Raw genomic sequence first — 17,312 nt, 5'->3', positions numbered from 1 at the left:
AGAAAAAAGTGCAAATCTAGTTAGGAAACAAAGATATAGTTTCTAAGATACTCACACATTTTTTTAACTTCATTTTTGTTAAAATGGTTCAATTTTAAATTTTAGAGTATTTTTCATTAAAAAAGTATGATTTATTAGTAAGCCACCCTTAAAGTAACTTCTATGATGTATATAGACAGAAAATGCAGTAAAATAGTATTTAACATAGTATGTTGATATTTAACATAGTATACTAATATTAAACAATGAATAGCTCTATTGTTTTCTATATAAATAATATGCTCTTAAATAGATTCAATACAACATCAAAGGTAATAAAATGCATAATGGTGTTATTTCTACTCTACCTTGAGGGAGATACAGTGTTTTACAGTTAACCTATTTGAGCCTGAATGTTTTCAATACGAAGGAGCTGTTGTAAAAATTAAATGTCAGAAATAGGTAATTTTAGCTCAGAGACTGCCTGTAGTAAGAGAATAATAAAGTATTCATTATAATTCAACAAATGTTTATACATTTATAAATATAATGCTAAAATTAAGATTCAAAAATATAAGTATAAATGTTAATAACAGTAACACTGTGCAGACTATTCTAAAATATGTAAGTTCATATTCACAGCCATTACTGTCCCAAGGGGACTTAAGCTTGCAGAAGATACTAACAAAAGTTCTCACAGATTGTGCCCTCGACTCATGGGATTTATTCCTTAAACCAGTGGTATTACTCTGTAATACTCTCTTGGTGTTTGGTATCCATAAAATAATTATATAATAAAAATAGAAAAAAATATTAGAAAACTCTTTCTAAAACAGATGATTGCATTACATCCTGCCTGTGTTCCTTTCATTTGAGAATTCACATTCATCCAAACTGGAACAGCTACTTTCATTTGTCTCTATTCAGTTTAATCCTTTGTTTTGAGGACTACTTACAGATGGTGGTTACCAGGAACACTGATGACCAGGGATCAAATTAAGAGCACTAAGTCAGTTTATAAAGGCCAGTGAAAAGCAGGAAAATGGAAATTACTTTCAGATAGAGATTACTAATCTGTACCAGGTTTGGTTGGAAGCCTAGTAACAAAGCGTTTTGTATCTTATTACTCATCACTTGAGTCACTTGTTCCTCTTGTTCTTTAACTAACTGCTGTTATTTTACAGACTGCTTTTGTAATGTTTTCACTTAAGTCTAGGAAATAATGATGTTCATTTAAACCTTTAACTTTTTTTGTTGTTCCTTTTCTTTTTAGGGATGCAGATCTGTTCTTGTTAGACACAAGAAAGGCCCAAGCTTTAGATGTGGGTTGGCTTGTCTTTGATATCACTGTGACCAGCAATCATTGGGTGATTAATCCCCAGAATAATTTGGGCTTACAGCTCTGTGCAGAAACAGGGGATGGTAAGCACTGAATTTTATATATTTTTTGTGAAGCTTGTTTGACACATTGAGAGTTATCATTTTTTATGTGATATAACCAATATATGTTTTATATTTATGATGTCCAAGGCAACACATTTCATAGGGTAGTGCAAAACTATATTAGTTAATCAATTTAGAACACATTTATCCAATACATTTATTGTCAGGCTGTGGGGTGGGAGGTAAAGAAGACGTAGGTACTGCTACTGCTCTCAAGCAATTTTTAGTCTAGTGTTGAAGACCTGTATATGTAAGTAAGTAGCACTACTCTAATACAACAATACCAACATTATATAGTTGTGGTGGTTACACAACTATATGATTTGTAAAAATTTATAGAACTGTACATCAAATAAGAATAAATATTACTATATGCAAATTATGTCTTAAACCTCAACTAAAACAGTGATAAATATGTATCAAAAAAGACACCAGGGAAGTAAAGGAGCTACCAGTAATACAAAGTGGGATAGAGGAGATGGGGATGGAATGAGTCACAAAAAACTGCAGAAAAATAATACCAAGTTAGTTCTTTACGTATTGCAATGTTTGATCAAAGACTACTGCTCCAGAATTACTTGTGGAAGGGTCTGTAGGAAATCTTCACTTTTAAGAAGGTCCAGAAGTAATCCTTATGCTCACAAGTATTTATTGGGCACCTACTATATGCCCTAATACTGAAAAATAGTGACATATCAAAGACACCATGGGAAAGCAGAACATACATGGCTAAAGACACCTGGGATAGAGCCAAAAGAGCCACTTGGTGAGATTCTGGAGATATAAAAGTGAGCCAATGCAGATGGCTTTATGAGACTTGCATTTGAGTGATGCACGAGGTAGTAATAACACAATAGTATTAGTGAATGCATATCACAGCACACTGAGGAGTTCAATGGATCTGTTAACATAGGATGGTGACTAGATTTGAGCTATAATCTGAAACACAAAGATGTGATTAGGGGAAGAAGTTGTGGGGCAGGCAATTCAGACACATGGAACAGAATTTGCAGACTGTGGTGATGGTGATACTGGCATATTTGCTCAGAAGGCTCAGGAAGCCAAGGCCAATATATTCAGATCTTTGTTGCCCTTTGATCACTCAAAGTTCAAACACTCTAAACTCAATTCTAGACGTGCGGGTAATTTAAAATTATATTTGTCATGATAGGAGGATAAGACACAATTTAATGGTGTCCTACCTTTAAAAACTTAATATTTAATTTTAAATATTTATAAAAAACATCATGGAGATCTACATTGTGCTCTTATTCTCTACCCTAAAAATGTTATCACCAGGGACAGGGAGTCTAATTTTTAAAAAAATCATTAATAAGAGAACGTATCTTATTTAAGGTTCACTGCTTCTAGTTGTCACAGAATCAGGCAAGAAAAGCATTAGGCCTACAGTCTACCTCCCTCCTTTATCATTGCTGTGTTACACAAAAGCGTTGTTTAATAAACCACAGAGGTAAGTAAAAGTTCTGTCTGTCTTGGACCTTTTTCAAGGAGATTTATTGCTATAAATACTTAAGACTTCACTATGGCCTTGTTTTACCTGCAGCAAGTTTCACAGCCTATGGATAATAACATTACCAATGCTGTGACTGCAAAGATTGTATATATGGAATGAAGTTCACACACAAATATATTAAAGGGTTAGTCTAGTGAATGTTTTATGGGTCTCAAATCTTTTTTTTTTTTGAGGTGGAGTCTTGCCCTGTTTTTATTATTATTATTATTATTATACTTTAAGTTTTAGGGTACCTGTGCACAATGTGCAGGTTTGTTACCTATGTATACATGTGCCATGTTGGTGTGCTGCACCCATTAACTCGTCATTTAGCATTAGGTGTATCTCCTAATGCTGTCCCTCCCCTCTCCCCCCACCCCACAACAGTCCCCGGAGTGTGATGTTCCCCTTCCTGTGTTCATGTGTTCTCGTTGTTCAATTCCCACCTATGAGTGAGAACATGCGGTGTTTGGTTTTTTGCTCTGTTTGTTGCCCAGGCTGGAGAGCGGTGACGCCATCTCGGCTCACTGCAAGCTCCGCTTCCCGGGTTCACGCCATTCTCTCGCCTCAGCCACCCGAGTAGCTGGGACTACAGGCGCCCGCCACCACGCCCGGCTCATTTTTTTTTGTATTTTCAGTAGAGACGGGGATTTACCGTGTTAGCCAGGATGGTCTCGATCTCCTGACCTCGTGATCCACCCGCCTCGGCCTCCCAAAGTGCTGGGATTACAGGCGTGAGCCACCGCGCCCGGCCGGGTCTCAAATCTTGATCTAGAGAAAGAAAGTTCTTACTGAAAGTATTATAGGCAAAGTTTCAAACCTTCCCTATGCTCTCAAATCCAGATTTTTCCATAGCTTTTAATTACAATATTGAATTTTCATAAACAATTCAAATATTCTGGATTATAGGTTAGAGTCCAATTATGGCTTTAAGATGATCATTAAAGGATCCTCAGAGTTCAAGCATTATAAATGTAGACTGAGTAAAGCACAAATTTAAATAATCTTCCAAGAATTCTTACAATGTTAAGCTACTGTACATTTATGGTCAGAAATGTGACTGGGAAATTGGCACTGGGGAGGTAAGCAAATCGTTCCTTCCCTGGTATGTGGCCTAAACAAGAAAAATGAAATTAGTGGTATGTGCTTCTCCCACTCTCCTCTTTGGGGATATGCTTGAAATGTCTAACTAAAGAAATCAAGAAATCTATGAAATATGATCAGCCTGTTTCCTTTTAATTTCCATCTTCCCTCATGCTCCACGTGGACTTCTAAAGTTTCTCTTTTTGTTTTTTCCCCCACTCTTATCTTGTATTGGTTCTCTCTTTTACTATTTCCATAATTTAACTTCTATGTTGTTTTCAATTTATCTTTTTCTCTCTGAGAACTAGTCTATATTTTGACTTTCCCTTTCTCTATGATTGATTTTCTCTTATATTACATGCGTAATTTTACTTTAAGTTACTAGTATGTTATTTTTTAGCCTAGAGTAAACTAATGTTTTACTCCTTTAAAAGGTTTCCAAATTTTATATTTGAGAGTTTGGTTTGAGATATACAGCCTTTTGTTGCTTTTCCTTATCTCTTTGATATTGTCTAATTTGAAGAATTTTCAAATGGTTAAACATGCTAGGCTAGCTGGCTTTTTGCTTTTAGGCAATACTTAAGACAGATTTTAACCAGAGGTGGAACAGATAGGGCCTTGGGAAAGCAACTGATTCTCTGGGCACGTTAGTTTTATTAACTGCAACCTCATGGAGAATATACGTGTGTCATTTCCTTATAAATATGAATAACCAGATGCTTCAGCTTATTACAGCTTCACTCATTACCACTGCTTGTGTTCTCAATGTGACTTTGCTTCAGAGCAGACAGACCATCTTTTATTTTCAGTAATGTATTCCTAACGTTTTCGTCTAAACAAAAGGAGTTGAAAATCATGAAAGGATGATACTCAGGAAAGTCTGCTTTCAAATTCATTTGTAAACTATTATTCATTTATCCATTTGTTCAATATACAATTATTATCTGTGCATGCAAGGTGGCAGGTTACAAAAGCATATCACCTAAGAGACAGGTTATAGGTAGCTAATTTTAGAAAGAACAAAGTGCCCTAATACTGAAAAATAGTGATATAACAAAGACATCGTGGGAAAGCAGAACATACATGGCTAAAGACACCTGGGATGGAGCCAAAAGAGCCATGGTACAGGTGGCCTTGAAACTGGGTCAGCAGTTAGGATACTAAGAAATACAGATGAAGAGGAAGGGAAGTCATGGAAGTATGCGAAGTGATGGTGAGGACAGGGTAATTCATTCCTGGATGAAGAAACAGTAAGTAAATGCACACTATGTCAAAATGGCATGGTATATTCTGGAAAAATTTAACAGTCCAGGATTGGCCAGAACAACTTTCAAGTATAAAATGTGATTGCAGATGCTATTAGGCAAGTGATCTGTAAACAAATCATGTAAGGAATATGACATCTAAATTAAATGTAATATTCTCTTGTAGCTTGATCGTGAGCGATAAAAAAGAACTAAACTTATTACTTTAATCAATCACAGTTACACCACTGTGATTACAGGTTGAATGAATGTCAGTTTCATGAGGTCATGGGACATGTATCACTCATTCGCACTTGTACCCTCAGTGCGTACTTTGAATGGTAATTGAGTGAGTTTGTAATTAAAAGGGTTTTGTAGTTCACTTGCCACTGAACATGTTCCTCTTTTTATTATTATTATTATTATTATTATACTTTAAGTTTTAGGGTACATGTGCACAATGTGCAGGTTTGTTACATATGTATCCATGTGCCATGTTGGTTTGCTGCACCCATTAACTCGTCATTTAGCATTAGGTATATCTCCTAATGCTGTCCCTCCCCCCTCCCCCCACCCCACAACAGTCCCCAGAGTGTGATGTTCCCCTTCCTGTGTCCATGAGTTCTCATTGTTCAATTCCCACCTATGAGTGAGAGCATGCAGTGTTTGGTTTTTTGTCCTTGCAATAGTTTACTGAGAATGATCGTTTCCAGTTTCATCCATGTCCCTACAAAGGACATGAACTCATCATTTTTTTACGGCTGCATAGTATTCCATGGTGTATATGTGCCACGTTTTCTTAATCCAGTCTATCGTTGTTGGACATTTGAGTTGGTTCCAAGTCTTTGCTATTGTGAATAGTGCCACAATAAACATACATGTGCATGCGTCTTTATAGCAGCATGATTTATAGTCCTTTGGGTATATACCCAGTAATGGGATGGCTGGGTCAAATGGTATTTCTAGTTCTAGATCCCTGAGGAATTGCCACACTGACTTCCACAATGGTTGAACTAGTTTACAGTCCCACCAACAGTGTAAAAGTGTTCCTATTTCTCCACATCCTCTCCAGCACCTGTTGTTTCCTGACTTTTTAATGATGGCCATTCTAACTGGTGTGAGATGGTATCTCATTGTGGTTTGGATTTGCATTTATCTGATGGCCAGTGATGATGAGCATTTTTTCATGTGTTTTTTGGCTACATAAATGTCTTCTTTTGAGAAGTGTCTGTTTATGTCCTTTGCCCACTTTTTGATGGGGTTGTTTGATTTTTTCTTGTAAATTTGTTTGAGTTCATTGTAGATTCTGGATATTAGCCCTTTGTCAGATGAGTAGGTTGCAAAAATTTTCTCCCATTCTATAGGTTGCCTGTTCCCTCTGATGGTAGTTTCTTTTGCTGTGCAGAAGCTCTTTAGTTTAATTAGATCCCATTTGTCAATTTTGGCTTTTGTTGCCATTGCTTTTGGTGTTTTAGACATGAAGTCCTTGCCCATGCCTATGTCCTGAATGGTATTGCCTAGGTTTTCTTCTAGAGTTTTTATGGTTTTAGGTCTAACATGTAAGTCTTTAATCCATCTTGAATTAATTTTTGTATAAGGTGTAAGGAAGGGATCCAGTTTTAGCTTTCTACATATGGCTAGCCAGTTTTCCCAGCACCATTTATTAAATAGGGTATCCTTATCCCATTCCTTGTTTTCGTCAGGTTTGTCAAAGATCAGATAGTTGTAGATATGTGGCATTATTTCTGAGATTTCTGTTCTGTTCCATTGATCTATGTCTCTGTTGTGGTACCAGTACCATGCTGTTTTGGTTACTGTAGCCTTGTAGTATAGTTTGAAGTCAGGTAGCGTGATGCCTCCAGCTTTGTTCTTTTGGCTTAGGATTGACTTGGCAATGCGGGCTCTTTTTTGGTTCCATATGAACTTTAAAGTAGTTTTTTCCAATTCTGTGAAGAAAGTCGTTGGTAGCTTGATGGGGATGGCATTGAATCTATAAATTACCTTGGGCAGTATGGCCATTTTCACGATATTGATTCTTCCAACCCATGAGCATGGGATGTTGTTCGATTTGTTTGTATCCTCTTTTATTTCATTGAGCAGTGGTTTGTAGTTCTCCTTGAAGAGGTCCTTCACATCCCTTGTAAGTTGGATTCCTAGGTATTTTATTCTCTTTGAAGCAATTGTGAATGGGAGTTCACTCATGATTTGGCTCTCTGTTTGTCTGTGATTGGTGTACAAGAATGCTTGTGATTTTTGTACATTGATTTTGTATCCTGAGACTTTGCTGAAGTTGCTAATCAGCTTAAGGAGATTTTGGGCTGCGACAATGGGGTTTTCTAGATATACAATCATGTCCTCTGCAAACAGGGACAATTTGACTTCCTCTTTTCCTAATTGAATACCCTTTATTTCCTTCTCCTGCCTGATTGCCTTGGCCAGAACTTCTAACACTATGTTGAATAGGAGTGGTGAGAGAGGGCATCCCTGTCTTGTGCCAGCTTTCAAAGGGAATGCTTCCAGTTTTTGCCCATTCAGTATGATATTGGCTGTGGGTTTGTCATAGATAGCTCTTATTGTTTTGAGATATGTCCCATCAATACCTAATTTATTGAGAGTTTTTAGCATGAAGGGCCGTTGAATTTTGTCAAAGGCCTTTTCTGCATCTATTGAGATAATCAGGTGGTTTTTGTCTTTGGTTCTGTTTATATGCTGGATTACATTTATTGATTTGCGTATGTTGAACCAGGCTTGCATCCCAGAGATGAAGCCCAGTTGATCATGGTGGATAAGCTTTTTGATGTGCTGCTGGATTCGGTTCGCCAGTATTTTATTGAGGATTTTTGCATCAATGTTCATCAAGGATATTGGTCTGAAATTCTCTTTTTTGGTTGTGTCTCTGCCAGGCTTTGGTATCACGACGATGCTGGCCTCATAAAATGTGTTAGGGAGGATTCCCTCTTTTTCTATTGATTGGAATAGTTTCGGAAGGAATGGTAACAGTTCCTCCTTGTACCTCTGGTAGAATTCGGCTGTGAATCCATCAGGTCCTGGACTCTTTTTGGTTGGTAAGCTATTGATTATTGCCACAATTTCAGAGCCTGTTATTGGTCTATTCAGAGATTCAACTTCTTCCTGGTTTAGTCTTTGGAGGGTGTATTTGTCGAGAAATTTATCCATTTCTTCTAGATTTTCTAGTTTATTTGCGTAGAGGTGTTTGTGGTATTCTCTGATGGTAGATTGTATTTCTGTGGGATCAGTGGCGATATCCCCTTTATCATTTTTTATTGTGTCTATTTGATTCTTCTCTCTTTTCTTCTTTATTAGTCTTGCTAGCAGTCTATCAATTTTGTTGATCTTTTCAAAAAACCAGCTCTTGGATTCATTAATTTTTTGAAGGGTTTTTTGTGTCTCTATTTCCTTCAGTTCTGCTCTGATTTTAGTTATTTCTAGCCTTCTGCTAGCTTTTGAATGTGTTTGCTCTTGCTTTTCTAGTTCTTTTAATTGTGATGTTAGGGTGTCAGTTTTGGATCTTTCCTCCTTTCTCTTGTGGGCATTTAGTGCTATAAATTTCCCTCTACACACTGCTTTGAATGTGTCCCAGAGATTCTGGTATATTGTGTCTTTGTTCTCGTTGGTTTCAAAGAACATCTTTATTTCCGCCTTCATTTCATTATGTACCCAGTAGTCATTCAGGAGCAGGTTGTTCAGTTTCCATGTAGTTGAGCGGTTTTGAGTGAGTTTCTTAATCCTGAGTTCTAGTTTGATTGCACTGTGGTGTGAGAGACAGTTTGTTATAATTTCTGTTCTTTTACATTTGCTGAGGAGAGCTTTACTTCCAACTATGTGGTCAATTTTGGAATAGGTGTGGTGTGGTGCTGAAAAAAATGTATATTCTGTTGATTTGGGGTGGAGATTTCTGTAGGTGTCTATTAGGTCCGCTTGAAGACATTCCAAACTGTGAGTTTTGGAATTAGTAACTAAAGCAGTTTAATGTAACATAGGAGCAGAATTTGTAGAGCAAACCACAGTACAGAAATTAAATAGTTTAAATCATAAGGAAAGGAGAAAGTCAGTGATGTGTATTATTAAATTTTGTTTAGCCTGCCCCTGTGAAGAAAAAATACCAAAAAGGTCTAAATATATTTTGGGAATCAAAAGGCTGCTGAAATCAAAAGTAGCATTTTGATTCCTCAGAGAGCCTGTGGAAATTATGTCAGTTTATGAAATACTCTTTTTAGAAATTTGACAAATGAACTGCAATGGATTTGGCAAAAGAGTTCAAGAATATTTTATTATTTTTTCATGCTGAATAGATAATTCTCAGAGCTCCATATGTTTGTTTCAGCAAAATAATACAAACATATGAGCAAGCAAATGAAAAAATATATTGCCGCTTCTTAATGGCAAAATTTAGACATTCCAGACAAGATGTTATATCGAATTTTACAAAATTGGTTTTAAAGTTCTCAAGCACTTTCTCATGGTGGTTAATAAACCTCTATGATAAAATAAATTCTATTTTTGTTTTTAATAGCAAATGAGTAGGCTTAAATCTGTCCTAAATTATTGCAAGATTTCCAGTTCCCTACATTATAATGATACATTAATTAACTGACATACTAGGTCTTTATTAACATTGTTAATAAATCTACAGTAATGATTTTTCCTACACAGATATGCACATAGTTTATTACACAGATAGCAATTTAATCTAACTTTAAAGACTTGAGTTTTCCCCCCAAACACTATAATTTTCCATTGTTTGATGCTTTATATAGCTTAAGCCTTCCAAGTAGATTAATTCTTTTTTTCAAACTTGGGTTTATAGAATAATTTAGAGATGGAAAAACAAAGATAGTATTTTGGGGTTCATTAGAATGTCTTTTAAAAAGCCCTATGTTTTCAGACATTTTCGGTTTGGCAATACTCAGAATGAATTTTGCCAGTGACTTTTTTCTTTCTATTCAAACTTGCTTATACATCAAGAAAAATTCAATCCGTATGTTTCTGATTCATTTGTATTCAAGTCATCAAAATGTTGTTTTGTCAGAGAGTTGTTTAATGTCCAAGAAACATTATAAGGTTATTTTTTAGAAGTAGAACTCTAAAAGCCATTTTGAAAACAAAGTCATAGCATCATTTTCAACCACATCAAGATAAAACTTTAGGTTTAAAGTCAGAAAGTTTAACGTTTCACTAAATTTTGTAACCAAATCAAGAAAAAAAAAAGATTTCAGAGGTATTAAACTGTCAAAATAAATTATAACTGATACTTAAATGTAAAATAAAGAAACATTGCTTACAGTAACTTAGAATTTAAAGTTTTGATATTTAATTTAAATGAGGAGGATAAATGAACAGATAGCTACCTTCTGGAAATAAACATTTTAAAAAGAAATCATTAGGAAAACTAGATTAAAATCTGGGCTCTGATAAAATATTTACCATTTTAGCCATTGCATCAATAAAATGAGTGTGATAGTAATTACCTTACAAGGTATGTGAAGTTGTATTAGATGATAGTAGCTGGCACATGGTAGGGCACAAATAAAGTTCTGTATGATAAATTGGACTGGAGATTGCACAGACTTTTCACTGACATTAGCTCTGGTTATCACTCCTTTAACTTGGGACTAGTTCTTTTATTGTAGAGGTTTTACAGATGATTTAAATACATTTTAGATAAATTCACAAGTGATAGTCCACAGGGAAAAGGTCAGATTGATATATATTCTGAAACTTTGAGTTGACAGCAGAGTATATAGGCAGTTATGTTATTAAGCTCATGTTTAATAACATTGGTTGATAAGATAATTACTAGTAAGAAACTTTTAACCTGTTTCCATCTAGGGTGTGAAGTTAATAGAAATGAACCCATTTTGTTCTTAGAAAAATAATATATTTTTGGAGATTACTAATTTAATCAATGAAAATAAGGGAAACAAGCTTTTCGTAATGCAATAGGATTATATATGGGGCTAATTTATTAAAGGCTGGCCAACATTAGCATAAAAAAACTCCTGTTTAAAAATGCCTCAGGACAAATTACTAGTATTTGAGTTAGTAAACCTATTAGTAAGCATTAAACAGTAGAATGGATTCTTACAAAGATAATTGAATTACAAGCAGGATTTTAATGTTCATAGAACACAAGATCAAATAAATAATAGTAGTTTTTGATAAAGAGTAGGGTCCAATGGTCCCTAATACATGTTGTGCTGATGTTTATAGCAAACCACATAAAATCTCCACCATATAAATGGTATTTCCCAAAAAATGATTGGAAAGCTGAGATTTTAGATTTTGAGATTTAGATTTTAGAAAATCAGAGATTTTCTAAAAGTACCAACAGTTTAATCCTCTTTTATTTTCACCAATATTATTCTGCAAACTTCAAATAAAGTCTTTTGTTATCAGGACAATTAACTTGAAAGTGGGTAATTTTACATTTCATTACCCCGGATGTTGCTGTGTTCTCTCCTTTTCAACCTGTGATAATTTTTGTTGTTGTTCATTCCCAGTAATTGACAACTGTTACAGCTATGTTAACAAAGAACAGGATTCATCTTTTTCTTCAACCTTGGGTTGTTTTTCATTCATACCTGCATAGTAATTTAACATACCGATAACATTTCTTTTCCAAATTAAAATATACAGTAATACTTCCTAAATGTATTCTGTTAAAATCAGTTTTTCCCAAATTGCCACACCTTTTAAATTGCAGTATATTCCTAATTAGAAACATATATTCCGATATCTAAAGTTCACATGTGATTATATATTAAACAAAGATATAATTTACAACTGAATATTCTTTTATGTTTATAAAATTTAAGTCTATTTGTGTGAGAAATGCAGAGTTCTTAATATAATATCTGCTTAAATTTAATAAGTCCTAGAATCTGCTATTTTTAAATGGAAGTATCTGGCTAAGTTTGTTGTGTTATTCTTCGTATCCCTAAGAGAGTCGTTTTTACCTCAGGGAAAGAGCTCCAAATTAAGCCTCTGTGTTGTCAGAGGTTTAATTTATCTGTGTCAAAGGTTAGATGATCTATATGGCTGGGTAATCTGAATATCAGCTGACAGTGCTAATAAGTAGCAGAAGAAATTCTGAGACCAAGGGTGATATTTTTCTTTTTCTCCTGCTGTTTTGACTACAGTTTCTCATTATTATTTATCCAAGTTCAAAAAGTTGAATTATGTCCACTTATCTGAGGATCTTTTAAACATTCTAAGATTTGATAATATTTCCTTCTCTTATCTGAATCTTATCTTTTGAAGTAATTAAGTCATTTTTGTTCATAAAACCATATGGCTCCCCTTTTGCTGAATTTATGGTGATGACAATTGGTTTTAAATAAATAAATGAGAGAGTATCTATATCCAAGAAACTGAAAGAATCACATATCTTGCTGGAGGTTCTGAAAGGAGAAAAGAACATATACACTTATGATAAATATTGTTGTAAATAAGTAGTTCTTTATGTATTGTCTAATGTTTAAGAATAATTGGATATTGACTTCTGGATTAATATTTAAGAATAAAGTAGGAGGACAGCAGAAGAATAGTTATCTTCCAGTACCTGAAGAAATGAAATTAATAAATAAAATTGAACTTTTTCTGTACAGTCCACAAGTTAAATCAATGTGCATAAAAGGCAAACTGAGGGCTCTTTACAAAAGAAAAAAAAAAAAGCCTGAATAATGGAAGCCAATGGCCATAGAATTGTTTGTTCTGTGAGGAATAAGCTCTATGTGACTTGAAGAATTCACTATTTAGTTGACTTCTTGTCTAGGAATTATACTGCATAATATAAATTTTCAGGTAATTTCTACAGTCACTTACAACCTTGCTGCATCATGGAATGTTAAGCCATTTTTAATCTTTAAGCATATATTTATACTTTAAGCATTATATTCATGTATAAAAAAATACTATATGTAGAGAGGGTACAGTGAATGGAAACGCATTGTCTTAGAGGAGGCTGGTATTAAATAGTTACATTCAAACCCCAACTTAAGCTATTGTATAAAAATAGTGATGGAGAAACTGGTAAAGAGAAGCGAGAAAGTTAGACATGTTTTGCTGTGCGCATGCATGGGTGTGTAGACATGGAATACCCAGGCATATACACATTCTCAAGTAATTGTGTTAGGGATCAAATATAAATTCGTAGTTGAAAATCTATAATAAGATTTCTAGAGAGTTCTTTTTACAGCATTTAGCAGGATTGTATTTTCTTTTTAAGTGCCATACTAAATGTTTTAGTATCATAGCAAAACATAAAACTCAATCTAAATTTTTCCAGAACATTTTAGAGTGGCTTCTACTTTTATCAATTTTTTCCATCAAATTTCAAAAACATCAAAACATAAATTATCTGTGGCCATATGTTACTTTCTGAAATTTTTTTTTTTTTTGCAAGAAATCAAGCCTTGGAGAAATATTTAAAAGATGTGGCTAAGAGAAACAACTACGTTGGTCATTTTAATGTGTTTAGCAAAAGTGTCCATTGAGAATTCCTGTACATTTATGGTAAAAATGACTAGATTTCTACTGAAAATAAATATGACATAGATTTCCCTTGGGGTCTGAAATCAGTATCTGTTAATTTTCCAAACCCACGTATGCTGTGACCCATGGGTTTTCTAACTCGCGTCACGTCTTAAAGCACATTGGAGAACATAAATCTTCCCTGTATGCTTTAGTTTTTTGTCATTTGCCCACTGCATACAAATGAGCAAAATCATTAATATGTCTTTCATGGCAGGAGTAAGTGAATGTAAATAACGGATCACTGTTAAATTTCTGCTTGGTTCAACCAAAGATCTCGTTAATTCTCTTATTAGCCATATAGAATTTTCATGAAATATACTCCATATATTTTCAAACTTACTCTTCTTATCAACTTATTTTCTGTTTACACAAATATCCTCTTGTTTATACGCTGATTTCAGCAATACATTTTGCCAATATCAATTTGTTCTTTTATGCTAATATTTAGTATTTTTAAATTCTACATGGTTAATCCAGGTTTAGCTTTCTAGGTATATCTTTAATTCATCTTCAGTAAGAATTTAAACCATGCGTTTCCTGTGGACAACTGAAATCAAATAAATAACATTAGTGGAAACTAACATTGCTGAGAGCTTACTCAGTGTTAACCATTTTGCTAAGCTCTTTAAATGAAATATCTACTTCTTCTTATCCCATTTTGTACATGAGTAAATGGAGCTTAAGAATAAATCTGAAAACGATTTGTTTTCAGAGCCAGCCTCTTATATGCTGACTCTTACAAATTAAATTAGTCTTTTATAAATTCTGAACTGAAAAATAATTGTATTGTTATAATTTCCAAATAAAACAATGCCATTAAAAATGATTATATGGGACAGAATTGAACTTGATGCTGTATCTGTTGGGAATTATTTTTGGGTTTTTATATTTTCTGCCTGGAGTTTAATTGTGATGTGGCCCACAATATGTAACAGTAATTCTGTCACATTTTTTATTTTCTAAATCAACCTCTTCAATGTTTTTTTGGTCCCTTTATGTAATTATAGTTAATTTGATAAATTAGTAAATTGGAAAGGAGAAAAAGAAACTTTTCATCTGCTGATGATTCACTTCAACAAGTAATTTAGTCAACTTTATTCTTTTTATTTAGAACTTGATGACGAACCTCCCTCCTTAATTTAGTCTTGTATGATGATTCGTAGGCAGAAAATAATTTTTCTTTATAGATATTGATTATAGAATATATTCAATAATAAATTGAAAGACTAAATTTTGCTGTTTTATCATGTCCATTGTATAAACAATATTTTAAAACTAGTCTTCTTTTCTTTTGAAGACTTGCATCTCTTTGTTACGTCCTCTTAGGATAATTACCTAGCAGTAAACATTTTTAAAAGAATAATATGTGAAACGTTTGGCATAGTCTAGTTACTAAGAAACAACAGTTCTCTTCCTCAAGTCCCAAAGCAGGTAACATTTGTAAGTGGAGAATTGCAGGTTTGATCATACTTAAGAATGTCTTACACTGGCAGATCACAATAACTTATTCAGAAGTCTTAGCTTTTGTTTTAATTTAGTTTATTTATATTTGAATGAGAGCCATATGGTTAACATAGTTTGCTTATCCAAAGTTCAGCATCACAACTAAAAAACATATATGAAAAAAGGTTTTAAAATTATTGATTTAAAGTAAGCAGTTACAAACAGGAGTTAGTTGTGGTTCACTATCTGGCGAAATATATATTTTACTAATTTTTAAGGTTTCCTTTAATGAAAGGGGTTCAGAAGTGCTTGGCTACATCTATATTTCTGTTTTTGATTTTCCCTAATTCAGAACAGTAACTATGGAGCACCAACCTTACCAAACAAATGCCAAAGTCAGAAATATATTTTAGTTTTTGTTGCTTGTTGTATTTTCTCTTCTAGACTCTGTAGCTAAACTAATGATCTGTGGGGTAAATATTTTCATGGTAATAACAATTTAGGATCATGAAAAATATAAAATACTACTTATTGTCATCATACACTAGAGTTGACTCTTTCTTTTCTTTTCTTTCTACTTAAGTTTAACTTATTGTTGACACATATCTCTCAAAGATATATTGCAAAACTAGCAGTAGTGCTGGTATTTGTATCCTGAGCAGAGAGCACAAGTGAGAAGACAAGAGAAGCTTTAATCCTTATAAGGCATGAGCAACCACTGTGTGTCTATGCTGCTGAGAGTTCAATTTTGGCATGCCGGTAATAAGATTATAAGAGAGAGAGGAAAACCAAAACAGAAACAAACAAACAAAAGACAAAGGCATCTAACCATCAAATCCAGTAGTATATATTGGAAGTGGCAATCAAAATTTGGATTAGACTAATACTACTTTGATAATTAAATTATATATCTCCACTCCTTAAAAATGTATGCTAATTTCTCTGTAGTGTGACAGTAATTGAATCTAAGTTTCAATTAGAGTGGAATAGGAACTGGGGAAGCCACCTGCCTTCTACACTTGATCTTAGCCAAAAGGCCGAGAAGCGATGCCACCTGCCTTCTTATGGCTAATAAGAAGTATTGAGTCTTTATCTTCCTACTTACTTACTAAGGAAAGTCTGATCCTGAACTTAATGAAAGAAGCAGCTATAACATTATTCTTGAAAACTACAATATGTATGCCACTGACAGGCTATTTTTCCTCCATTCTTCTCAAGGTGAAAATATTTATACAGAAACCCAAGATGAAAGTATCCACCAATCTCTAAAAAGTGGACTACTGTGTACTTAGAGGGAAAAGCATACTACTTTAGTAGTGTGACAAGGCTGAGTTAAAAATCTGACTCTTTTTTGAGTCTTATTTTAAGAGGATAACAGTTGCTTTGCTGTGAGGAGTAAATAAGATGTATACAAATCAACTGGTAAAATACTTGTCTTCAATACATGGCAGCTGTTGCTTCTCTCTTAATTTCAGAAATGTTGAATTGGCTTTTTCAATTCCCAATGTCCCTGATCCTTTGAGACATGCTTCTTATGACTCTCAGGTACCAGTTATGTTTCTATGTAGAAGTATTCTTCACATTATTTTTCTCTGAAGTAACACAACTGATAGAAATATGGAAGTTCTACTTATGCTATGAGGTCAGACGACACTGTTGACCTAGACTGAGCACAAGGAAAACACTCTTGGAAACCAGGTCTTATTTTGCATGCAAATGGTTCAGGATGCTTTTGCTCTGGGGGCCAGCAAGGGATCATGGTGGTGTTAAGATTTCACCTTGTAACTGGTCCCTTATGTGGGGCAGGCCAGATGGCATTCTGGCCATAGCCAGATACATGAAAAAATGGTGAAGAAAAATTCTACTTCTTTTTACTCAGAAGAATGCTTTATGATCAGCCTTCATATGTGAAGAAAATAAGCCCCAAATACTAAAACTCCACATTTTTAAATTTATTTTTTATTTATAATTGAAACAATAATTGCACACATTTTTGCGGTACAATGTGGTGTTTCAATGCATGTGTACAAAGTATAATGACCAACTCAAAG

General features: G+C 34.1%; 1 protein-coding gene and 1 pseudogene across 3 annotated transcripts in view; one reads left to right on the top strand and one right to left on the bottom strand.

Moving 5' to 3' along the window:
• Nucleotides 1–17,312, top strand: part of BMP5 (bone morphogenetic protein 5) — a 130,276-nt gene that overhangs the window by 84,153 nt on the left and 28,811 nt on the right. For all 3 annotated transcript variants that reach the window (XM_032140391.1, XM_032140390.1, XM_032140389.2), the window contains exon 3: nt 1,253–1,401. In XM_032140391.1, coding sequence (XP_031996282.1) covers nt 1,253–1,401 — 149 coding nt within the window. The remainder of the gene's footprint in view (nt 1–1,252; nt 1,402–17,312) is intronic.
• On the bottom strand, nt 16,107–16,310 carry LOC116460564 (U2 spliceosomal RNA; annotated as a pseudogene).

This window comes from Hylobates moloch, unplaced genomic scaffold (assembly GCF_009828535.3).
Source record: "Hylobates moloch isolate HMO894 unplaced genomic scaffold, HMol_V3 SCAFFOLD_20, whole genome shotgun sequence".
Classification (NCBI taxonomy): domain Eukaryota; kingdom Metazoa; phylum Chordata; class Mammalia; order Primates; family Hylobatidae; genus Hylobates; species Hylobates moloch.
This window is presented reverse-complemented; position numbering and strand designations above follow the sequence as displayed.